The sequence below is a fragment of the Rhincodon typus genome, chromosome 8, assembly GCF_021869965.1.
Source record: "Rhincodon typus isolate 14 chromosome 8, sRhiTyp1.1, whole genome shotgun sequence".
NCBI lineage: Eukaryota > Metazoa > Chordata > Chondrichthyes > Orectolobiformes > Rhincodontidae > Rhincodon > Rhincodon typus.
Genome location: NC_063339.1, coordinates 55,116,718 through 55,143,278, shown reverse-complemented (window position 1 = coordinate 55,143,278; position 26,561 = coordinate 55,116,718). Strand labels below are relative to the sequence as shown.

General features: G+C 40.3%; 1 protein-coding gene across 1 annotated transcript in view; it reads left to right on the top strand.

Moving 5' to 3' along the window:
* LOC109927256 (neuronal PAS domain-containing protein 3) overlaps positions 1-26,561 on the top strand; it is a 1,144,266-nt gene that overhangs the window by 750,078 nt on the left and 367,627 nt on the right. The window contains exon 6 of the mRNA XM_048600392.1: positions 4,475-4,564. Within this exon, the coding sequence (XP_048456349.1) occupies positions 4,475-4,564 (90 nt within the window). The remainder of the gene's footprint in view (positions 1-4,474; positions 4,565-26,561) is intronic.

Here is a 26,561-nt window from a genome sequence, read left to right as displayed (position 1 = left end):
CAGATCCTAAAGGACATAGCTGCTCGATTGGGTCTGCAGTAAGTGGTAAGGAAACCAACAAGAGCAAAAAGCATACTTGGCCTCATCCTTTCCAATCTGCTGGCTGCAGATACATCTGTTCATGACAATATCAGGTAAGGGTGACCACCACATAATCCTTGTGGAGATGAGTCCAATCTTCACATTAAGAATAACCTCCATTGTATTGTGTGGCACAATCACTGTGCTAAATGGAACAGACTTCACACAGATCTAACAACTCAAGTTTGGGCATCCATGAGGCGCTGTGGGCCATCAACAGTAGCAGAATTGTACTCCAGCACAATCTGCAACCTCATGGCCCGGCATATCCCCCACTCAACCATTACCATCAAGCCAGGGGATCAACCCTGGTTCAAAAGACAGTGCAGGAGGGCATGCCAGGAGCAGCACCAGGTATACCTGAAGATGAGGTATCAACTGGTGAAGCCTCCAAATGAGTATTTGCATGCCAAGCAGCAAGTGATAGAGCTAAGCAATCCCACAGCCAATGGATCAGATCTAAGCTCTGTAGTCTTTCCTGCCACATCCAATTGTGAATGGTGGTGGACAATTAATTGGAGGAGGAGACTTCATATATATCTCCATCCACAATAATAGAAGAGATCAGCACATTAATCAAATAGAAAAATACTCGCAGAAATCTTCAGCCAGAAGTGCTGAGTGGATGATTCACTAATCCATCTCAGCCTCCTCCAGTGGTCCCCAGCATTACAGGTACCAGTCTTCAGCCAATTTTATTCACTCCATGTGATAGCAATAAATGGTTGGAGACACTGAATACTACAAAGGCTATGGGCCCTGATAAAATCCCAGCAATAATACAGAAGACTTGTGCTCAAGAACTTGTCACTTCCTTAGCCAAGTTCTTACAGTACACTGGTATCTACCCAACAATGTGGAAAATTGTCCACGTAAGTCCTGTACATAAAAAGCAAGTCAAATCCAACCTGGCTAATTACCACCACATCAGTTTACTCTTGATCATCAGTAAAGTGATGGAAGGTGTCATCGACAGAGCTACCAAGCAGCACCTGCTCAGCAATAACCTGCTCAGTGACGCCCAGTTTGGGTTCCGCTAGTGCCCCTCAGCTCCTGACCTCATTACAGCCTTTGTTCAAGTGTGGACAAAAGAGTTGAATTCTAGAGGTGAGGTGAGAGTGACAGCCTTTGCCATCAAGGCTGATTTCGACCGAGTGTGGCATCAAGGAGCCCCAGTAAAATTGGTATCAATGGGTATCAGGGGGCAAACTCTCCGCAGCAGTGGACTGCAGTGGTTCAAGAAGGCAGCTCACTACCACCTTCTCAAGGGGAACTAGGGATGGGCAATAAATGCTGACCAGCCAGCATCACCCATGCCCCACAAATGAATTAATAAAAAAATTGTGCATGGCCTTGGTAAGACTACATTTGGTATATTGCATGCAGTTTTGGTCTCCTCACCTAATGAAGAATATACTTGCCATAGAAGGAGAGCAGTGGAGGTTCACAAGGCTGATATTGGGGGTGGCAGGACTGTCATGCGAGGACAGACTGATTTGACTGGGCCTGTATCCACAAGAGTTTCGAAGGATGAGAGGGGGTCTGATTGTAATGTATTAAATTCTAACAGAGCTGGATAGACTAGATTCAGGGAGGATGTTACCCCTTGTTGGGAAGCCTAGAACCGGGGTTCACTGTTTTAGGACATGGGATTGGCTGTTTAGGACTGAGATGAGTCAACATTTCTTCACTCAATTCTCACAGAAGGCTGTGGAGGCCAACTCTATGTGTCTGTGTTCAAGGAGAAAGGCACATTTTTAGATTTTAAAGAAGACAAGGGATATAGAGAGAAAGCAGGAATATTGCATTGCGATAGATCAGTCATGATCATTTTGAATGGGGAGCAGGCTCAAAGGTCAAAACGACCTACTCCTCCTCCTAGTTTCTATGTTTCTGCACTAAAAACCAATGCAAGACAACAACATTGGCAGCCTGTAACTGAACACTGAAGACTCAGTGTGCTGAAAACCAAAGATTAAGTGCTGGATAGCAAGCTAAGAGGCACGTGATATATCCTGTAAAGTTATCTTGTGCCCCTGTGCACAAAGCCACCTGGCAGAAGCATGCATGTCCTAGATGTCCCTGAGCTCCAAAGTGTTGAAAGGTTGAACTGGTGTGTGAGTTGGTCCAAGAGCAGGCATGATGGTGTGTTGAGGCCATGGTTTGTTGCTGCCAGTCTGCATGTACAAAGGGTTAAAGAGAACAGCAACCATGAAGCATGCAAGGACTTTGTGCTGAAGACACAGTCAGAAAATGGCCCGAACAAATATTCAGTAAGCAGCTGCCACCAGACAGCCATACTAAATTTCACATTGATACTTTACGCCAGCTAGTTGCCCAGAGAGGGGTTGGAACATTGGAAGTGACATATAAAAAAAGGTAATTTGAGCTACTAATGAGATGCAAATACATAGTAATAATGCAGTCATCACTCTGCAGTGAGATTCTGAAGCCTCCATTTAAAGTCTAAGGGAAAAATTTGGGGAAAAAATTCTGTTTCACGATTCTGACTTTTTTTCATTCTTGCCATATTTTACCACCTTTCTTTCCATTACCCATGGCACATCAGGAGGCGAAAATTCCACCCAACATGTCTGTTCCATGTTCCTCCAATCAAAATGCTAATTCCTTACCCTATGCACATTGCATAAAGATTGCTCTCAGTTTTATTCAGTTTAACAATACTTCAATGCACATTTGATCAGACAAGAGCATTGTTAAAAATAATGTTCCAATTCTCTGCTGTAATAATTCTAACTCATCTCAGTCTAAAAACTCCTGTCTGAGGATATTCTAAAGATCTTTGAGACAGGTGTTGAGCAGTCAGTCCCTTTGGTAAATGGGAGTTTAGTGACAGGGAAAAGTCTTGGGTTGCTTTTTATCATAATGTCAGTGAAATTCAGAAAAAATTAATTAAAGTGTAGCTATAGATTGGAATGTGATAATGGCCCAGCTGAAACTATAGTAAGGAATTGAGAGAGCAAGTCGATTGAAGGGGTTGACCTTTCGTCTCATCGTTCAGATTTGTCAACTTGTCCTATGTTCCCAGTAGAGTATACATAGTCGTCCATTATTAATTAAAATGGTATCAGATTAATTCTACTCCGTGCTCTTAAAAGTAAATACCAAAACTCCCACTACTTCCCAGGTTGAGTGTCAGAACATTTGAACAGAATCATTGAGAAATAAAACACTTGCACAACGTACCTGGCACAGTTTAATGAATAAGAATGCATCTGATATTTAAATGCAACATTTTGAAATACTAGTTATTTGATTGCATTATGTTTAATGTAAATTTATGTAAGCAAGTTGCATATTGTGTTGATTGTGTACAAATGTTGGTAATGTTATGATTATATAAACCCACAGCAAAATACTGTGGGGGTTGGAAATCTGAAAAAGAAACAGAAAATATCCGTATATAAACATCCACCATGACTAAAATGTTTTTACAAAACAGCTTCCCAAATATGTCTAATATCATTTCAAGAATGTACTTGACTTAACACCCTATGTAAAATTGTATTGATCAAAATATCATTGAGCATGACCATTCACAATTTTTTTTAATATATAGCTTCAAAATTATGAGCAATGAAGTTGGTTAACGTAGGATTTTACTTATACTAAATGCCAAAGCTACTCGTTATTTAAATGCTGACACAAAATTATTTGTATAATCAATTGTTGCAATGATGTTTGATCTATTTTGATAATTTTTTGTTCTGGTTATTATATGTTTTGGAAGAGGTTATATAAATACTTAAAAATACTGTTCATTTAATCAGGTTATTATCCAGATCATTTTCATTATCCTATGACTGTAATACCTGGTCTTGGGAGTGTTTTTTCAGAAGTAGTTACAAAGATCTATGTGAACAATAATAGTTTTTGCTTCAGTCTCAGAGGTTCAATTCCTAGTAGAACATGATATTGATTATACGTCACTCAATGAGATTAAACATTTATGGAACATAGGAATATAATTTTGTCCTTGCAACCCAAGTATTATACGTAATAAAATGTTTCATTTATTTGGTACATAAAGGAATTGCTCTGTTTATTTAAATGAAAATGTGTTAATATTTTTGTAAGGTGTAAAATAATTTTGTTCATTTCCATTTATAAATAAAACCCACATTACTTGTGCAGTACCGAAGAAGTTGGAAGAAAGTTTTGTTTTAGTTTAATGATATTTCTGCTCTTTTCCTTTCCTTCAACAGGAAAGAAATTTTTGTTTTAAATTTACTTTAAGGTACAGATAACTGTTAATCCTTCGTTGTAATGTTACCCTGTCAATCTTTAAGGTTAATTTTATACATGGTTCTCTCTACAAAGGAGCCACTAACAGAATGACAAAACGTTTCATGTTTTGTTTGTTTCTTCACAGTCTCTGGATGGATTTGTATTTGCATTAAATCAAGAAGGAAAATTTTTATACATCTCTGAAACTGTCTCCATCTATTTGGGTCTTTCACAGGTAAGTAAGTTTAATTTTCCAGTTATAGCATTTCTACTGTGAAACTGTCCACCAAAATCAGTGCAGAATATTCAAAAAAGCATACCCGTTTTGAGTATAACAAAGTAATAAAAATTGGAAATTAAATATTTCAAGTTGAAATATTGGTATTTGTTTTATGATGCAATTTTTTATTCAAATGATAAATCCCTTCACAGAATGTTGTAAGCAGTTATAGGGAAATGACAACACATAAGATCTGAAGCACGCCTTATGCGCAGTGTTAACATGCTTATAGAAAGATCCTATTTTGAGGTTGCATCCAAACTTTAGTTACCACTACCCCATTCTGTCAAAAAATAATTATCAACTCGCATATATATTGCACCCCACAATTCAAATCTTGCTTTAAGATTTGTGGCATGGGTTCGTCTTAGTCCTATGTTTCCCAATAAGCCTTGTTATACTTATTTACTGTGCTGTATGTTTTCATTGACACTGAGCTAGTACTCTTTGCAAATTGAAATTATCAATGAATTTTTGTGACTGAATGATTCTCATTTTAGCAGTTGTACTTCGTTAGGTGGGTAGAGGTAGCTGCAATGTTGATGGTAGCTGTTAGTTACATGCGTGCTAACTTTATGTTTTTTGATTGCAGTAGATAGTTATTTGTCTGCCGGGTGTGCAAAAATAAAGAAAAAGCTGCATTTGCTGATACTATGAACCTTAAATGTACAGCTATTTACCAAGAGCCGTGAAGTTATGTTCCAGCTATACAAAACCCTGGTTCGGCCACATCTGGAGGGTTGTGTCCAGTTCTACTCGCCTCATTACAGGAAAGATGTGGAAGTGTTGGAAAATTGTATTGTTACATTTGTAATATTTGCAGTAATGATTAAAGTTTAATAGAGGGTCCTTGAATTTTCCAAGTAGCCAGTCCTTTTAGAACATAGATCATAGATAAGTACAGCACAGTACAGGCCCTTCGGCCCACGATGTTGTGCCGAACTCTTACCCCAATCCTAAGGTCTATCTAACTTCCACCCCTACCTTATACTGTCATCCATATGCCTATCTAATAGCCGCTTAACTGCCCTTAATGAGGCTGACTCCACTACCCTCTCTGGCAATGCATTCCACGCCCCGACCACTCTCTGAGTAAAGAACCTACCTCTGACGTCTCCCCTATATCTACCTCCACTCACTTTAAAACTATCCACCCTAGGAAAAAGTCTCTGGCTGTCCACTCTATCTATACCTCTGATCATTTTGTACACCTCTATCAAGTCACCTCTCATCCTTCGTCATTCTAAAAAGAAAAGCCCTAGCTCTCTCAACCTTTCCTCGTAGGACCCTCCATTCCAGGCAACATCCTGGTAAATCTCCTCTGCACCTTTTCCAATGCTTCCACATCTTTCATGTAATGAGGCGACCAGAACTGGACACAATACTCCAGATGTGGCCGAACCAGGGTTTTGTTTAGCTGGAGCATAACTTCAAGGCTCTTGAACTCAACCCCTCTATTAATGAAAGCTAACACACCATACGCCTTCTTAACAACTCTATCCACCTGGGTGGCAGCTTTCAGGGAACTGTGAACATGTACCCCAAGATCCCTCTGCTCCTCCACACTGCCAAGAATCTTTCCATTAACCCTGTATTCTGCTTTCAAATTTGTCCTTCCAAAATGAATCACCTCACACTTATCAGGGTTAAACTCCATTTGCCACTTCTCAGCCCAGCTCTGCATCCTATCAATGTCCCTTTGTAACCTAGAACAACCCTCCGCACTATGCACAACTCGACCCACCTTCGTATCGTCCGCGAACTTACTAATCCACCCTTCCGCTCCTACATCCAAATCATTTAGAAAAATCACAAATAGAAGAGGACCTAGAATCCTTGTGGTATACCACTTGCAACTGAGCATCATGTTGAATATTTTCCGTCCTCTACCACCCTTTGTCTTCTAAGGATCAGCCAATTCTGAATCCAGTCTGCCACATTACCACCTATCCCATGCCTCCTTACTTTCTGCATGAGCCTACAATGGGGAACCTTATCAAACACCTTGATTAAATCCACGTACACCACATCCACTGCCCTACCTTCATCCACATATTTGCTCGCCTCTTCAATGAATTCAATAAGGTTTGCGAGGCATGATCTACCCTTCACAAATCCATGCTGACTATCATGAATCAAACTGTGCCTATCCAAATGATCATAAATCCTATCTCTCAGAGCCCTTTCCAATAATTTGCCCACCACTGAAGTAAGACTAACTGGCCTGTAATTTCCGGGGTTATCCCTATTTCCTTTTTTGAACAAGGGAATGATGTTTGCCACTCTCCAATCTTCCAGCACTATACCCGTGGACAGGGAGGACGAAAAGATCATCGCCAAAGGCCCTGCGATCTCTTCCCTCACTTCCCATAGAATTCTTGGATAAATCCCATTCGGCCCGACGGACTTATCTATCTTCAAGTTCCTCAAAATTCCTAGCACAGCTTCGTTACTAACATCCACCTCCTCTAGCCTACCAGCCTGTTTCACATGTCCTCCCATACAACTACATCCCTCTCAGTTGTGAATACCGAAGAAAAGTATTCATTAAGGACTTCTCCTTTCTCTTTAGGCTCTGTACACAAATTCCCTTTACAATTCTTGATTAGCCCAACCCTTTCTCTTGTCATTCTCTTATTTCTCACGTATGTGTTAAAAGCCTTGGGGTTTTCCTTGATCCTATCTGCCAAGGTTTTCTCATGCCCCCTTATAGCTCTCCTAAGCCCTTTCTTCAGTTCCTTCCTGGCTAACAGGTATCTCTCTAGAGCCTTTTCCAATCCTTGTTTCCTAAACTTTATATAAGCATTCTTCTTCCTCTTAACTAGTCGTTCGACCTCTCTTGAGAACCAAGACTCCTTCACTTGACCGCATCTTCCCTGCCTGCTAGGGACAAACATATCGAGCACACACAGTATGCATTCCTTAAACAATCTCCACATTTCAATAGTGCTCTTCCCTGACAGCATCTGCTCCCATTTTATGTTACCCAGTTCTTGCCTAACAGAATTGTAATTACCCTTCCCCCAATTAGAAACCTTACCCTGATGTATGTACCTTTTACAGTTAATATTGATTTCCATTCTGCAAAGACAGGTTAGGTATTGGTGGGAAGGATTTGTTTCTTTGATCTATTTCCCACCTGACATGTTTGCATCCTGTTTGGGAAGAAGTATTTAGAGGTTGAACTATCGGACATTCTGTTACCTGATTCAGTTGAATATATGAAATATGAATGGAAAATCTGACTCAAAATTAATTTTTCATGTTGAAACTTACATTACATGATGCAAAGTGAAACAGAATTATCTTTAAATGTAGTCATTTTCTAAAAAAAAGTCAATTTTGCGCATAATTAAGAAAAGGCACCATAAAATGTAATTACAATGCAAACATAATTTCAAGAGCGTGGTAGGTTTCTATAATATGACTGAATGCCAGATGAAGTCGTTTGCAGTCCGAACGTGGTGATTAACTCCAGTATGGTTAGATGTGAAAACATACAGATAGGCCATGCAGGGGCTGTAACGGAAGCCCTAATCAATTTTAACAGCCAGTCCTCCTTTAGATCAAGTTGGCAAACTGCCAAAATGGACACTCTGAGACAGCTTGCAGGTTTTAGGCCAGTACAATATTGGATAGCCTGGGAGCAGCAAGGTAAGCTATCTAGACATGGAAAGAGAGAGAGTGTGTGTGTGTGTCTATGTATGTGTGTTTACGTTCAGAGGTGGTGTTGGTGTTTAGGGGGGAGAATTCAGAAGGATGATAATGCCCAGGACAGTAATGACAAAAAAAATTCTACTTTTGAATCTAAATGTCCCACAGTTGTTTTTGGTTTTACTGTGCTTGAAAGTCCTCTGCTTTTAGTCTGCTTGTTTAACAGATGTTATCAATCCCCATTACAATTTCCAATGGCCCAATGTCCACTTGTACCTCTCTCTCTTTTCATATATACAAAATGCTCTTTCAATCTTTTATAGCTTACCTTCATATTTCATCTTCTCACCTCTTATTGCTTTTCTTGGTTTTCTCTGCCAGTTTCTGAAGGACCCTAATCCTCTGGCTTCCCACTATTCTTCACCACGTTGTATGCTTTCACTCTTGCTTTTATTCTGTCCCTGATTTCCCTTGTCACCATGGTTGCCTTATCCTCCCTTAGTCAGAAGTCACACATCACCAGGTGATAGTCCAACAGGTTTATTTGAAAACACACAAGCTTTCGGGGCTCAGCACCTTTGTCAGGTGTGGTGAGAGACTAGAGCACACAGACCCAGAGTATATAGGCAGAGAGACCAAGGGGAGAGAGATCAAAAGATCATACAACTGGTGTGAGGGCAGTATCAGGTGATAAGTCTCTGCAGGTGACCAAGAGTGTTAGACATTGAGTAAAGTGTCAACAGCTGAATAACTAGCGAAGGGATGACCTATAATGTGATTAACTGAGGCAGAGAGATAATTACAAAAAATTAAAAATAATGTGGTGCTGGAGACAAACTAAATGACTTGAATTGCATGCTGAATTCAAAACTGTACAAACTAATTAAGATAGAGAGATCATTAGAATTTATCAAGGTGATGCTATCAAAACGGTACAGTAAGGGAGATTTTACAGATACAGAATGGTGTGGTGCGGTTACCTGTAGTGTAACATGAACCCAAGATCATGGTTGAGGCCACCTTCCTAGGTACAGGGCTAGGCTATCTGTCTCTGCTCGGTGATTCAGCGTTGTGTATCTCGAAGTCCGCCTTGGAGGATGCTTAACTGAAGATGGGAGGCGGAATGCCCTTGACCACTGAAGTATTCCCCAGCTGGGAGGGAACATTCCCATTTAGCGATCGTTGTGCAGTGTCCATTCATCCATTGTCTTAGCATCTGCATGGTCTCGCCAATATACCTTGTCTAGGGGCATCCTTGCCTGCAGTGTATGAGATAGACAACATTGGCCGAGTCACATGAGTATCTGCCGTGCATGTGGTGGGTGGTGTTCCCATGTGTGATAGTAGTTTCCATGTTGATGATCTGATATGTCTTGCAGAGGTTGCCATGACAGGATTGTTTGGTGTTGTGGTCAATGTTATCCTGAAGGCTGGGTAGTTTGCTATGAACAATGGTCTGTTTAAGGTTTGGTTGTTGTTTGAAGGTGATAAGTGGAGGCGTGGGGAATAGCTTGGCGAGATACTCATCAAAGACATGTTGAAGGCTGCAAAGAACATTTCACACTCTCCCAGAGTAGCTCTGGTGAAGTACTGGATGACAAAGGGTACTGAATTGGTCATATCCTGAGTCTGTCTTCTGAGGAAGTCATTGTGATTTTTCACTATGGCACATTGGAACTGGCGATCGATGAATTGAGCATCGTATCCTATTGTTATGAGGGAGTCCTCCAAAACCTTAAGGTGTCCATCGGATTCCTCCTCATCTGAGCAGATCCTGTGTATGCACAGGGCTGGTCCACAGGGGATAGCTTCATTAATATGTTTAGGGTGGAAGCTAAAGACATGCAGCATCGTGAGGTTTTCTGTGGACTTGCAGTAGAATGAGGTAGTGAGGTATCTTTCTTTGATGGAAATTGCATGTGTTCAAGAATGAAACTGATTCTGAAGAGTAGACCATGGTAAGTCTGATGGTGGGATGAAACTTGTTGATGTCGCTATTTAGTTGTTTCAGTGATTCCTCGCTGTGAGTCCAAAGGAAGAAAATGTCATCAGTGTACCTGGTGTATAGCATTGGTCAGAGGTCCTGCATGATGGCTCGTCCTTTGTCTGCTGGTTTGATGATGATGTTGTGATTGGTCTTGAGAGCATGAGTGGCATTATGTTGTGCCCGGGTGATGTTCTGCGCTACTTTGTGAGGGCGGCTGATGAATCTGGTGTTAACACATCTCCTAACATCGTGAGCATACAGGTTGAGCCTGGGCAGCGGCCTTCCAGAGGGGTCTAATTCAACTCCTTCTTCTTTGGTTGCTGCACTACTATCTCTCTGCTGACTGTTCCAGTTTATTGTTTGTCTCATTGGGCTCATTGCTGACATCTTGGGGTTTATGGAAGAATTCCTGGAGCCTCATTCGCCTGATCAATTCCTGTGTGTCTACCATAGGGGTCAATGGGGTCCCATTTTGGTGGTGGGTCAGAAATTGAGCCCTTGGCTGAAAACTTCACTTTTGTTCAATTGAAGGGTGTGGTCAGGCAAGTTGACGATGGATTTCCCTGCGGTGGTACCGGTTTCAACCGTGGTACCAGGGGAAGCTTGGTTACTTCTAGTGGTGATGCCAAGTTTCTCCAGTTCCTTGTTCTTGGAGTGCATATAGGTGGTGTAGTTCTGTTGCCCCGTCTGCTTGGCAGTGTCTCGTAGCATTCTGCTGTATCTTGAGCCCCATCTGAGAATATAGACTCTATCTTGATTTTAAGGTTGCGGTGTCTGCTGTAGAGTTGGTGTACGAGATGGTTGAGGAGTGTGCGAGATGTGCAACGGCAGAGTGTCTCAGCGCAGTCTGTGTTGTAGGTCGACTTGAGTGGGTTCGTGATCCATAGTCCTTGCAGGATTTTCACAGCTTTCTTGCATTTCTGTAGAAACTTGATACCTGTGTCGATATGCATAATCTTTTAGGAAATCCTCTCCACTTTGAGTCAGCAGATTGTGGTTTTGATGGTAGATATGATGTGGAGTGCCAGTGTTGGACCGCAGTGACCTCCTCGGAAAACAGACAGAGGATACAACAAATAGAATACCCTTCATCGTCCAGTACCTCCCCAGAGCAGAAACTAGGCCATGTTCCTCATAGCCTTCAATATGTCATCGATGATGATGAGCATCTTACCAAGTTCTTCTCCGCACGTCCACTTTTCACCTTTAAACAACCGCCAAACTTTAAACAGACCATTGTTCACAGCAAACTACCCAGCCTTCAGAACAACATCAACCATAACACCACACAACCCTGTCATGGCAACCTCTGCAAGACATGTCAGATCATTGACATGGATACTACCATCACACGTGGGAACACCACCCCCCATGTACAGATACTCGCATGATTCGACCAACATTGTCTATCTCATACACTGCAGACAAGGATGCCCAAGGCATGGTATATTGGTCAGACCATGCAGACGCTACAATAATGCATCAATGGACATAGTGTAACAATCTCCAGACAGGAATGGTCCCTCCCAGTCGGGGAACACTTAAGCGGTCAAAGACATTCAGCCTCCCATCTTCGGGTAAGCTTCCTCCAAGATGGCCTTCGAGATACACAGCACTGAATCACCGAGCAGAGACAGATGTTCTAGGTCCGTACCCATAAAGATGGCCTTAACTGTGATCTTGGGTTCATGTCGCACTACAGGTGACCCCACCACACCATTCTACATCTTAAAATCTACCTTACTGTCCTTTTTGACAGTATCACCTCGATAAATTCTTATGATCTCTCTATCTTAATTAGTTTGTACAGTTTTGAATTCAGCATGCAATTCCAGTCATTTAATTTGTCTCCAGCATCACCTTATTTTTAATTTTTTGTAATTATCTCTCTGCCTCACTTAATTGGATTTATAGGTCATCCCTTCGCTGGTTATTCAACTGTTGACACTTTACTTGCCGTCTAACACTCTCGGTCACCTGCAGAGACTTATCAACTGACACTGCCCTCACACCAGTTGTATGATCTTTCGATCTCTCTGCCCTTATTATTTCTGCCTATAAACAGTGGGCCTGTGTGCTCTGCTCTCTCACTGCACCTGATGAAGGGGCTGTGCTCCAAAAACTTGTGCAATTTCAAATAAGCCTCTTGGACCGTAACCTGGTGTTGTGTGACTTCTGACTTTGTCCACCCCAGTCCAACATCGGCACCTCCACATCTAGATCCCTTAGTATTCTTCCTTGGGATGAATTTCTGCTGTGCCTCCTAATTAGTCCCAGAAACTCCTGCCATTGCTGCTCCACTGTCTTTTGGCTAGACTTCTCTTCCCGTGAACTCTGTCATCACCTCTCCCATGTTTTTGTAGTTACATTTACTCAATTAGAATACCATTACATCTAATTCCACCTTCTCCCTTTCAAATTGCAGGGTGAATTCTGTCCTATTGTGGTCACTGCCCCTTGTGGTTCCTTTGTCTTCCCCCTCCCTAGTCAAGTCTGCCTTTCTTACATGCCTTTTCTATCTCCTAGTTTATATCTTGCCCCACATCCTGATTATAGCTGGGAGGCCCATACATGACTCCCATCAGGATCTTTATTCATTTGCAATTCCTCAACTCTACCCACACAGATTCTATGCCTTCTGACCCTATTATCACTTCTTGCTACCAATTTAATTTCATTGCTTACTAACAAGGCAATCTCAGCCTCTCTGCCCACCCGTCTGTGTTTTTGATAGAACGTGTATGCTTGGGTGTTTGGTTCTCAGCCCTGATCCCCTTGCAGCCATGTCTCTGTGATAACCATATCGTACTTGCCAATTTCAATCTTTGCAACAAGCTCTATTACCTTGTTTTGTATACTATGCCCATTTAAGTACAATACCCTCAGTCCTCTGTTGACTGCCCTTTCTGCTGTGCCTAAAGTTACATGCCTAATTTTCTTGTGTCTTTGCTAATTTGCATATGGCTCAGCTAAAAGTCCAGAGACTATAACCCTTGAGATCCTGTTCTTTAATTTTGTTCCTAATTCCTGATGTTCCGCAAACAAGATCTCTTATCAGTCCCAAACTGGACCACAACAATTGGATCCTTTCTGTCCCATTCCACTATCTTTTTGAGCCACCCACTCCCAATTCTTAACCATCGCCTTGACCTTCAAACTACTCCCAACCAAATACAACTACCTTGTAGCTACACAACTACCACCGTAATCCCTTTACTCAGCGACCCCACTGACCACCTGACTACTACTCTCAACATGGCTAGCTCCTAGCCAAATCCATCTAACCACTGGATAAATCTGACTTGCTGATATATGGCATTTTAATGTTTTCCACTTCCTTAGTCGGAGTTGTCAGTTATATTAAACCAGTGCAAACATCTGTCAACAAGGATTGGATTCCAGTCAAAATTTAGTTAGTATCAGAGATTCTTTTTTCCTTCAATGATAAAATATGGTGGTGAACATTTATTTATTTAATTGAATTAAACTATCTACTACTTTCCAATTTTTGTTCTTTTCCCTTACTTTTCAATATCTTTCTTTTTCAACTTCTTTTTTTCATGGGATAATTTGTTTCCAATCCCTAATTGCCATGAGTAGGTGTTGGTGAGCTGCCTTCTTGAACCACTGCGGTTTCATGTATGCTGTCAGGAATGGATCGAGTTCCAGGATTTTAACTCAGTGACAGTGAGGGAGAAGTGATGTCCTTATTGTTGTTGGAAGTGGAGCTATACTAATCTGAACAATTGGAGAGTATTCACCCACAAATGTGTACCATGCAGATTGTGGATAGGCTTTGGGGAGTCAGGAGGTGAGATTTTGGTTTTCAGATCATTCGTAACCCCCAGCATGTTGATGGCAGGAAAGGAACTGCTAAGTGGAGATGGTTAGATTCTCTCTTTTTGGAGTTGGTCATTGCCTAGCATTTGTCTGACATAAATGTTACTCATCACATACCAGCCCAATCCTGAATATTGTCTAGATCTTGCAAGTAAACATTGTGCTTCAAGGAATGGCTGTTGAGTTCCGTATTGCATAACCATTTTCATGAATTATTTTCATTGAAACTCTCTCTTCTTTACACTTCTTTCATTAATCCTAAAATTATGTACTGTTATTTTAGATTCATCAGCCAGAGCAAGTATTCTTTGCTATTTATCTACCAGTCAGGGCGCAGAGCCCAACAGTTAATGTGACAGAGGAATGCCAAGTGCACAGAGAAGTGGTAAAGACAGATACCACGAGAATAGGAAATAATAATATTTTAGTCGGATGGCTATCGCACACATAGTTCAAAGAAGGACAACATTTGGTATTAAATATTGTTGAATAGACATTTGAGAAAGACAGAGAAGGAAGGAAAGGAGGAAAGAGTGACAATTTTGATTAAGGAGAATGTTTCAGTGCTGGACCCAGAGGGGTCGTGGACAGAATATATTTGGCTCAAGCTAAGGAACAAATAAGGCACAAATATAGGTCACGTATAAAAGAAATGCATAGAAATTTTGCAGAAGAGTAAGAACTATAGAGCAGCAATAATGGGAGACTTTAATTCTCTGAATATGTATTGAAATAGTATTCATGTAAAGGGGCAAGGAAAGGTAAGAATTCCGACTATGTGTTCAAGTGAATTTTCTACATCACAATATTTCTGGTCCAAAGAGAACAGAGACATCGCTGATCTTAGTTCTTGGAAATGAGTTTGAATAAGTAGATCAAGTGACAGAGAAAAAGTCAGGGGACACTGATCATTGTGACAGAGAAAAAGTCAGGGAACACTAATCATTGTGACAGAGAAAAAGTCAGGGGACACTGATCATTGTCTAAAACAGGTTTAATTTGGCTATGAAAAGGACAAGGAACGATCCATGATAGGAATAATTAATTGCAGAAGTGCCAACTTCAGTGGCATGGGATTGGATCTGCCCAAATAAATTAGAAGGAAAGTTTGGTTGTAAAAAGGAAGAGTGGAACCAAGAAGGTGATTTTAGCATGGAAGCACTGGGCACGGCTGAGATATGAGGTTAGTACTGTGCATCTGTCCTCACTTAGGAATAAAATGGTGTGCAAGTCATGGTGAAAGGTGAGATAGTTCAGACACATTTGGTTTAAAAATGATGAGGTGGTGGTATTGGATAGGATGACTAAAATTTGCTAAAGCACCAGGTCTAGAGGAGATGCATCCAAGGATACTGAGAGAAGTGAGAGTGAAACTGTGGAGGTAGGGATCATAATTTTCCAATCTTTCTTAACTACAGAGTGGTCCCATGGAACTGGAGAATTACAGATGCAGATTAGTTCAGGAGACCAAGTACAAATTTATAAAGGAAAAATAGTGTTCAACTAACTTGCTTGATCATTTTGAAGAGGTAACAGAGAGGATTGATAACATGGACTTCCAAAAGGCATTTTGTAAAATGTCACACAACAGCTTTGTAAACAAAGTTATAGCTCTTGCAATAAAAGGTGAAGGAGAAACATGGGCATGAAATTGGCTGAGAGACAGGAAACAGAGAGACTAGTGGTGAAAAGTTGGCATTTAAATTGAAAGAAGATTGATAGTGAAGTGTCTGTGCTAGTAGTAAGCCATTAATTTACAACAGAGGAGCATGCATCCAGCATAGTGTCACACTTCAAGTGATTTGAGGTATGATGGAGCATGAAATCTTTGTAGTGTCATGTCACATACCAAGATATAATGTTAATGTCATGAGCATGTTCCTTAAAGGTATGCTGACAATAAGAAATAACACAAGTTGAAGAAGCTGGGACTATTATCCTTGGTGAAGTGAAGATTGAGAGGCAATTTTACAGAGGCATTAAAAGTCATGAGGAGACTAGATGTGTAAACAGAGACTAACTGTTTCCGTTGGTGTAAAGCTTGAACCAGATGGCACAGATATAAAGTAATTGGCAAAAGAAATGATGGCAGCATGAACATATCTTTTTTGACGTCAAGTAGTTAGGATCTAGAATGTATCACCTGACAGTATCTGGATGGTAGATCCAATCATGGCTTTCAAAATTGAACTGGATTCTTATCTGAAAAGGGACAAAACTTAGTGCTCTACGAAAAAGGCAGTATGTAAATTATTGTTGTAGAGAGCCAGACTCAAAACAGGCTGAATGGCCTTCCCCTGTTCTATCATTCCATAAAACTGCTTCAATTTTTTTTAAAAAATCTTTCATCATAGTTAATACCTTCTTACCTCTGGCAGTTTCTTGAAAAGGCTATATTGAACTTCTTCAATGATCCGAATGCACCTGTTCCAAATGTAACCTAAGCAGTGTGTTGTAAGACCAAACCCCCTTCAAATATATCAAGGAGATAACCTAGACCTTAAATTTTGCCTTATTTAAAGGCTAGTATAAGGTGCTGTGTTCCAGATATAATTTGATTGGGTACACTACTCAGTTTTAAGCAAAACACACTTTATTCTTACCCCAACAGTTAAAATACAAACAAAGAAGATTTGGTAGAACTTTAACTCTATTAGAAAACTTAACTGAATAATAGATGATTTAGCTACCAAACAGCAACTGTTCCAATATAGTAACATCCATAAACACACCCTTGGCAAAAGCAAGTTCAGTAAAATAGATTGTCTTACATATGATTCTGGCAGCAGAGACAACTCCAGCTTTTTGCTGTAGCCTAGAGAGATGTAACAGCTTTCACAGCCAACTTCAAACCTCAACATCTAGTGAAAGCTAAACTAAAATCCTGTTTTTTTTTTAGGAGCCTAACTCCACTACTCATGCTGCTTCTATTGTTCCAATATTAAAAAAAAACCCAAGGCCTCGCAAGCTATTTATTCTGTTGTCTTTAAATGGACAGCTTAGCATAACATCTTTCATTCTCCAGGATATCTCAATGTTTCTCAATCAATAATTTACAAATCTAAATTTACAATAACCATCTTGTTATTGTATTTATTATCACTTTATATAACATAAAAAATGCAATTTAACTTTTTATAAGTTTTTTTTTCACCAACAATCCATAATCTGTACCGAGAGATCCCTCTGCATTTTCCATTTTTGGACTGTTTCCATTTCTTGCTACTTTTTTCTGAAGTGTTAAATGTATCTTTGTTAAACTGCATTCATAAAATATTAGCCATTTCTTCTGTTCATTTTGTCATCACTGCAGTGTCCAGCATTCTTCCCAAATTTCACCTAATTTTAGCATCATCTGTATGTTTTTGCATTATCTCCTTGGGACAGGAGTTTTCCACAGGCTTCAAGAACCTAGGATCAGAACCAAATAGTGGTCCTAGTCCTGTATCTGCCAGCAGAAATGTTGGCTGAGTGACATTCCTGGAGAGGCTCTGATGTTGCTAGCCCAATCAGAAGACCAGTAGCTCTGAAGTCCTATTAGGAGAGAGAGAACTACTGCAGAGGAGGGTAGAAGATTTGAAAAGGTAAGTTCAAAACAAATTTCAGAGCGGCCAAGCAGGCAGACTCCTCCAATTGGAAAGGCAGCTCATACAGATTGCTTATGTATTTCTGCCAGAAGCCTCCTTTCAATGCTTAAAGACTTGGACTCCAATGGCCTCCCAGACTACCACAGGATGACCCCCACAATTAAGCTGATGGCCTCTGCATGGTGATGAACTGTTCCACTGTCAGCTTTAAATGTCCCTAACTGAGGCCGTAAATATGCAGATTGGCTGCCAATTGTCTTGAGGCAGGCAGCCAGTCCGCATGCAGGTCCACTCTCTAGGAAATCTTCCTGTGGCTCCCACACCATTAACCTGACCTGGGTATTTATGCCATCACTGAAGCTTACTATTTCCATCTCCATAATATTACCTGTCTTTGTCCTTATTAATGCCTTTGTTAGCTTTAGATTTGATTGCAACACATTCCTGACTGGTTTCCTACATTCTACCCTTTGTAAACTTGAGTTATTCAAAATTCTGCTGCCTGTACCTTAAAGTGGACCAGCTTCTGTTCACCTATTACCTTTGTGTTTAGTGATCTACGATAACAAAGTGTAGAGCTGGATGAACACAGCAGGCCAAGCAGCATCAGAGGAGCAGGAAGGCTGACGTTTCAGGCCTAGACCCTTCTTCAAAAATCTTCAGTAGTGCTCTACACTGGCTCCCAGTCAAACAACATCATGATTATAAAATCCTCACCAGTTTTTCCAAGTCCATGCATAACCTCATCCCTCCCTATCAATAATCTCCTCCAGGAGTAAAACCATCTGCAATACCTGTGCTCATCTAATTGTGACCTCTTAAGCATTCCAACTGTGGTCCACTTTCAGATATCTAGGGCATAATTTCTAGAATTTCCTCTATATTTTCCACTTTGCTTACCTCGTGTTAAGAACTTCCTTAAAGCCTACATCCTTAAACAAGCTTTTGATTGTCTGATCTATCATCTCCTTGTGTGGCTTTGTCATATTTTGTTATTCTGCGCCTGTGAAATACCTTGAGATGCTTTATTACAAGTGCAAATAAGTATGTTTTTATATGATTTTCAATATCTTTGTATATATAAATATATACACATTGTGCAGATGTGAAGAAGAACAGGAAGTCCAAATTCAGATACTGAAAACTGCCATTTGGGAACATCTGTTTTTACCTACTCTCTGTTGTCTATGCTTTTGCCATTCCTATGTGCATGCTATGAGCTTTCTCTTAATCCAATAAGCCCTTATCATTGCAACGGGTCTCTTGTGCAGAATTTTGTCAGCATTTTTGAACGTTCAAATGCTGTATATCATTTCTACTGCACTCCTACTATCTCTCCCCTCAGTAATTATCTTGAAAAATTCTATACAATTAGTCAGGCATGTCCAGCCCTTTATAGATTTATGCTTACTATTTCTGAGTAGCCAGTATTATTCTAACTACTGACTTTTTGTCCAATGTGTGCAGTAGGGTTTCCTGACACAGTATGTAGATAGGCCAACAAGAGGCGAGGCCACATTGGATTTGGTACTGGGTAATGAACCAGGCCAGGTGTTAGATTTAGAGGTAGGTGAGCACTTTGGTGATAGTGACCACAATTCGGTTACGTTTACTTTAACGATGGAAAGGGATAGATATATACCGCAGGGCAAGAGTTATAGCTGGGGGAAAGGCAATTATGAGGCGATTAGGCTAGATTTAGGATGCATAGGATGGAGAAGGAAACTGCAGGGGCTGGGCACAATTGAAATGTGGAGCTTGTTCAAGGAACAGCTACTGCGTGTCCTTGAGAAGTATGTACCTGTCAGGCAGGGAGGAAGTGGTCGAGCGAGGGAATCGTGGTTTACTAAAGAAGTTGAATCTCTTGTCAAGAGGAAGAAGGAGGCTTATGTAGAGATGAGGCGTGAAGGCTCAGTCAGGGTGCTTGAGAGTTACAAGTTAGCCAGGAAGGACCTAAAGAGAGAGCTAAGAAGAACCAGGAGGGGACATGAGAAGTCTTTAGCAGGTAGGATCAAGGAAAACCCTAAAGCTTTCTATAGGTATGTCAGGAATAAAAGAATGACTAGAGTAAGGTTAGGGCTGGTCAAGGACAGTAGTGGGAAGTTGTGTGTGGAATCTGAAGAGAAAGGAGAGGTGCTAAATGAATATTTTTCGTCAGTATTCACACAGGAAAAAGACAATGTTGTCGAGGAGAATACTGAGATACAGGCTATTAGACTAGACGGGATTGAGGTTCATAAGGAGGAGGTGTTAGCAATTCTGGAAGGTGTGAAAATAGATAAGTCCCCTGGGCCGGATGGGATTTATCCTAGGATTCTCTGGGAAGCTAGAGAGGAGATTGCAGAGCCTTTGGCCTTGATCTTTATGTCATCATTGTCTTCAGGAATAGTGCCAGAAGACTGGAGACTAGCAAATGTTGTCCCCTTGTTCAAGAAGGGGAGTAGAGACAACCCTGGTAATTATAGACCAGTGAGCCTTACTTCGGTTGTGGGTAAAGTGTTGGAAAGGATTATAAGAGATAGTATTTATAGTCATCTAGAAAGGAATAATTTGATTAGGGATAGTCAACACGGTTTTGTGAAGGGTAGGTCGTGCCTCACAAACCTTATTGAGTTCTTTGAGAAGGTGACCAAACAGGTAGATGAGGGTAAAGCGGTTGATGTGGTGTATATGGATTTCAGTAAAGCGTTTGATAAGGTTCCTCACGGTAGGCTATTGCAGAAAATACGGAGGCATGGGATTGAGGGTGATTTAGCGGTTTGGATCAGAAATTGGCTAGCTGTAAGAAGACAGAGGGTGGTGGTTGATGGGAAATGTTCATCCTGGAGTTCAGTTACTAGTGGTGTACCTCAAGGATCTGTTTTGGGGCCACTGCTGTTTGTCATTTTTATAAATGACCTGGATGAGGGCGTAGAAGGATGGGTTAGTAAATTTGCGGATGACACCAAAGTCGGTGGAGTTGTGGATAGTGCGGAAGGATGTTGCAGGTTACAGAGGGACATAGATAAGTTGCAGAGCTGGGCTGAGAGGTGGCAAATGGAGTTTAATGTGGAAAAGTGTGAGGTGATTCACTTTGGAAGGAGTAACAGGAATACAGAGTACTGGGCTAATAGTAAGATTCTTGGTAGTGTGGATGAGCAGAGAGATCTCGGTGTCCATGTGCATAGATCACTGAAAGTTGCCACCCAGGTTGATAGCGTCATTAAGAAGGCATACGGTATGTTAGGTTTTATTGGTAGAGGGATTGAGTTTCGGAGCCATGAGGTCATGTTGCAGCTGTACAAAACTCTGGTGCGGCCGCACTTGGACTATTGCGTACAGTTCTGGTCACCGCATTATAGGAAGGATGTGGAAGCATTGGAAAGGGTGCAGAGGAGATTTACCAGGATGTTGCCTGGTATGGAGGGAAGGTCTTATGAGGAAAGGCTGAGGGACTTGAGGCTGTTTTCGTTAGAGAGAAGAAGGTTAAGAGGTGACTTAATAGAGACATACAAGATGATCAGAGGATTAGATAGGGTGGACAGTGAGAGCCTTTTTCCTTGGATGGTGATGGCTAGCACGAGGGGACATAGCTTTAAATTGAGGGGTGATAGATATAGGACAGATGTCAGAGGTAGGTTCTTTACTCAGAGAGTAGTAAGGGCGTGGAATGCCCTGCCTGCAAAAGTAGTAGACTCGCCAACTTTAAGGGCATTTAAATGGTCATTGGATAAACATATGGATGATAATGGAATAGTTTAGGTTAGATGGGCTTCAGATTGGTTTCACAGGTCGGCGCAACATCGAGGGCCGAAGGGCCTGTACTGCACTGTAATGTTCTATGTTCTATGATCTTTACTATTTGTTATGGACCAGACTAAACCCCCTCAAAATATTTAGAAGATAGCCTAGACCCTAACTTCTTACTTTGAAGGCAAGTGCCAAGCATTGTAGTCCAGATGCAATTTGATTTGTCAAATGACCAGATTTGAAACAAAACACACTTTGTTCACAAACTATAGTTAAAATACAACAAAAGAATGGATTGAATAAATGAACTCTATTGAAAAACTTAACAGAATAATAGATTATTTAACTACTAAACAGTAACTGTTCCAATATAGTAACATCTCATTAACACACCCTTGACAAAGGCAATGTCAGTAAAACAGATAGTCTTAAATACAATTCTAGCAGCAATAGGAAAAATACCAAGAGAAAACTCGGTGAGAGAGAGTAGAAGGAAGAGATGTATCCCAGCTTTCACCTAGCAACTGCTATGGAAAATAAAACTAAAACTAAAAATCCTAGTTCTATGGGAGCTTTCCCCACCCACTCAGGCTGTTTCTAGGGTCTAGGCCCGAAACGTCAGCCTCTCTGCTCCTATGATGCTGCTTGGCCTGCTGTGTTCATCCAGCCCTGCACCTTGTTGTTTCTATTGTTCCTACCTTTTGAAAAAAAAAGGCCTCACAAGCTGTTTACTTCATTAGATCCAAAAAGACAGCTCCTTACCTCTGTCTTAAAACCTCTCTTCAAAAAAATACCCCTCTTAAAGCCATAGTATCATCATACCTTCTTATAGACAGCAGTGGTTTCAATATTACTCACCTGAGGCTAACCGCTGTTTGATTTACGGGTTTATCCCTTGTCTGTTTTTGTATAGAACTGTGTCACTTGTTACTTTCCAAGTTTTCTGTATGAATAATATTTCAAAAATCTTTTAGGAAATTATTTTTGTACCCTTTGCAGTTTCCTTCAGCAAAAAACATTTTCAACATTCCGGAGGATAGGCTGTCTTAGCCTATCACACAGAATTTTTAAGGCCTGATTGTGGCCTTAAACCTAAATTGTACCCAAGAAAGTCCTCCAATTTGAAAGCTTGCAGTGTTAAGACTACCACTTTAGGTAACTCACTTCCATGAGGCTGGCAAGCAAAAGTGTCACGAGGGGTACAACTGGATGCATGTCCTCACCTATCTGGTGGGGAAATAGGCCTCTGGCCTTTTCTAATTGAGATATGGAGCAATCAAACTCACTCAGTAAGAGTAATCAGTAACCCTATGCAATCTCATTTGTAAATGGTCCAGAGGACAAAATTTAAAAAAAAACTGTTCCTAAAATGGGTTCAACCCCATGTCTCTGAACTGGATCTTTTTGTGCATTGCACACATCTGCACCCTTCAGGAATCTGGTACTTTTCTTCTTTCTCAACATACTGCCTTCCAAATTATGCTGGATTGCAGAGAGGAGAGGACACTGGAACCCTTAGCATAATGAGTCCTCATGCTTGGTCTGACTCCCTTCATGTCAACAACTTTGTTTAGAACAAATACCACACAAAAAAAAATCACAGGAAACTTTATACTATCTCAGGTTTCAGCAATTTCAATTCCCAATGGATTTATGTCTACACTGATGGACTGTACCAGAATAGTTGAGCAACTTCCTTACAGCACTTAGAGTTTCTACTTCCCATTTTTTAGAAGTTTTATTTTATTGGAATCTATGTTCTTTTGAATATGGGTTGATTAGTTTGATATATCATCTTTCCTTACCCTTTTCTTTAAATCTTTTTTAACATATTTCTTGTATTCCTTTTTATTTCATCATTGTAATTCATCTTAACTCCCTTCCCAATCGCATCCTCTGAGTCCGCCCATGAAATTAATCATTTCGTCTTGCATCCACAGCTTGGTTATGTGTCTCATAAAACACAGACATTTGGCGTGCACTGAGCACATAGCTGTGCTATCACATTTAGTTATGAATGGCGGTGGTCAATTAAACAATTGTGGAGATGGAGGCTCAATGAACAAACTGCAATGGATATCTACATCCTTAATTAATAGGAGAGCCCATTTTAATACAAGGCAAGTTTGAAGATTTGCAGTCATCTTCAACCAGAAGTGCCAAGTGGATGGTTTATCTTGAACTCCACCTGTGGTCTGCAGCATCCAAGATACCAGGGTTTACGCAGTTCACTTCAGATTGATTGCTGAATGTATACTGCAAAGTCAATGGGCTATACAGCACCTTGGCTGTAGTCCTGAAAACTTGTGCTGCAGAATTAGCCGTACTCCGAGTTAAACTTTTCCAGCTATAACACCAAGATCTACCTGACACTGCAGAACATTATCCAAAGCAGGAGAAATCCAATCTGGCCAATTATTGCCCTGAATCTGAACAAAGCAATGGAAGATGTCATAAACAGTTCCGGCAAGCAGTACTTATACAGTAATAAACTTATTCACTGAAGCTTAGTTTGAGTTCCAGCAAGGCCAGATTTACAGTGCTCATTCCAGCCTTATCCCAAACATGGACAAAAGAACTAAATTCCAGAGGTAAGGAGAGTGTGGATGGTATGTGCGTGACTGCCCTGGACATCAAGACAATATTTTACTGTGTAGCTTCAAGGAATCCTCACAAAATTGAAGTCAATAGCTCTCCCTGTTTGGAATCATATCTAATACAGACAAAGATCTCTGCAATCTCAGCCCCAAGGTATGGCTGTAGGAATCAGGTATTAGTTTTTTTAAGTTCTTTGATGACCATTGCTTCATTGTAAGGTCAGAAGTAAGGATGTTCTCTAAATTAAATTGTCATTTTTAGCTGCTGATCAATCCTATTGACTCACTTCAGTTGCCACTATATTGTATTACCTTTTTTTACATGAAAACAAATTATTCTGAAGGCCTGCCATAGTGGTGGAACAAGCTTGAATAAGACCATGTAGCTTCAATGTATGTGTGACCAGGATTTTTAGCTTTAGCTTTCATCAGCAATTGTTGGGGTCTTGAAATTGGGTTTGGAAGCTGCAGTACGTCTCCCTCTGCTACTCTGGCCTCTTGAGTTTCCTCTTGATGTCTGGACTAGACATTTGCCTGTAAGATAATCTATCATGCTAAATTTACCTTTGCGAGTGGTGCATTTATGGAACATTTACTGTTTAGTTAAATAATCTATTATTGGTTAAGTTTTCCAATAGAGTTGTTATTTGCAATTTTTTCTTTCTTTTGTTGTATTTTAGCTACAGTGTATGAAAAAGTGTGTTTTCCTTCAAATCTGGTAGTTGGACCAATTGAATTGCAGAATTCCAGAATGCAAAGCCTGGCACTTGCCTTTAAAATCAGAAAAAGTTAGGGTCTAGGCTATTTACTTAATATATTTTAAGGTTTGATCTGGTCCATAACAGTGCCCCATGTAATTTTTAATAATTAGGGGTGAAGAACATCATAGGTAATCAACTTGAACTACAAGACATGCAAAGATGCCACAATATTAGCCAAGGAAAGAAAGGAAAGCTTTTGGCTTGTGTTAGTTAAAGAGGAAACAATTGTAAAACCAAGGCTCTGGATGACATTCACCTCATTTGCTAATGAAGCCAGGAATCAAGAGCAGGTCCAATGTACAGAGTGGTATATTGCAGGACAGAAATGCTCAACCGATTTCCACTAAAAGCCCCTTTATCCCTGAAAAGAACCTAATGGGTCATGTCCAAGGAGATTCATATTTCTATAACTGAGAAAGTAAGGTAACATTTTTGTCAATTGCAGAGTTCCAATCCTCATTTCAATCCTGTTTCGCTAAACACAGCATTAGTCAAGGAACTATGTACTCGTTAAACAACATCTGAGAAACATGAGGACCAAGTCAGGACCTGTCATTTACGGCTCCTGGCTCAGTTTCTGGCAAACTCCCTCTGAGTTTGTCAGTATGACAAAAATTTGGCCCCAGGCAATGTAGAGGTAAACAAGGACTGAAATGAAAGGTAATGTTAATCTGAGGAAATATATAATGGCATTAAATTAAAAAAGAGGTTATTTGGGCCTGATGAAAGTTTTGAGTGTCAGTTTTAATCTCATTCTATCTTGAATTTCAAACATCAAAATATCCATAACAATTTAAAGCATGGTTCTTCTAATGGTGATATATATTTATCAATATGTTTTCTACCATATTAATAACCTGAAACTACAACACTGGATCCCAAATTGCTTCAATTGTACTCTTTCTATTTATTTTTGTGACGGTAACAATATATAAAATTAACCCCTTTTTAAAATGCACTGCTTCTACGGTTATAAAGTATTGTATGTTTATGATAGGACAATGGCTCTGAATTTGCTGGAATGAAACAGAAGTTCACAATGTGCCTTAAAAAACCCCCCAGCAATTTAGGGCAATGTGGAGATATGCAATTGTGAATTGGGTGTCAGTATGTGGATGAGTTGTTTTTGCCACTTCTTTAATGCCATAAAAATGGAAAATCTGCAGCAACCTCCCACTGAATATCAAAAAAGTGGCCAATTTATGGTATAAATATGAATTAAATGTTACATCTATTATATCCTGGAATTAGGACCATGTTAATGGAGTCAAGTGTGAAACTGAGGAGTCTCACTGCTAAAGTTGATGAATTGTTTCTAGTCATTCTCAACTTGCACCATGAGAAATTATAATTGAAACTGAAGGATAAGGGAAGAAATCCAACTCATGCTCTCACCATGATATGCCCTGCTGTAGAAAATTTTGAGCTAAAGTGTTTTATAATGCTTATTGATGACTATTATTAATTAAAGACTATAAATTTGCTTTAAAACTTTATTAACATTGATGACATCTTCCCTTTGCTTTTTGGTTTGTTTGCGACTGTTAAATGGCCACAAAGGAATTCAGATTTTGGCAATGCAATATCAGCTTTAATTTAGACTTAGTTTGCATTGTACATTGTTACACAAAATTTAATAGTTGATTTCTGACTCTGTATCATTATTTTTAGACCTTCTACTTACCTAAGACCTTTGCAGTAATTCATGGAAATGATCCAGCATTATACAGCTGCAGTGATTTGCCTCAGTAGCAGAATAGGCTACATGCTGTAACAATCTTATTTTATCTTAAATCT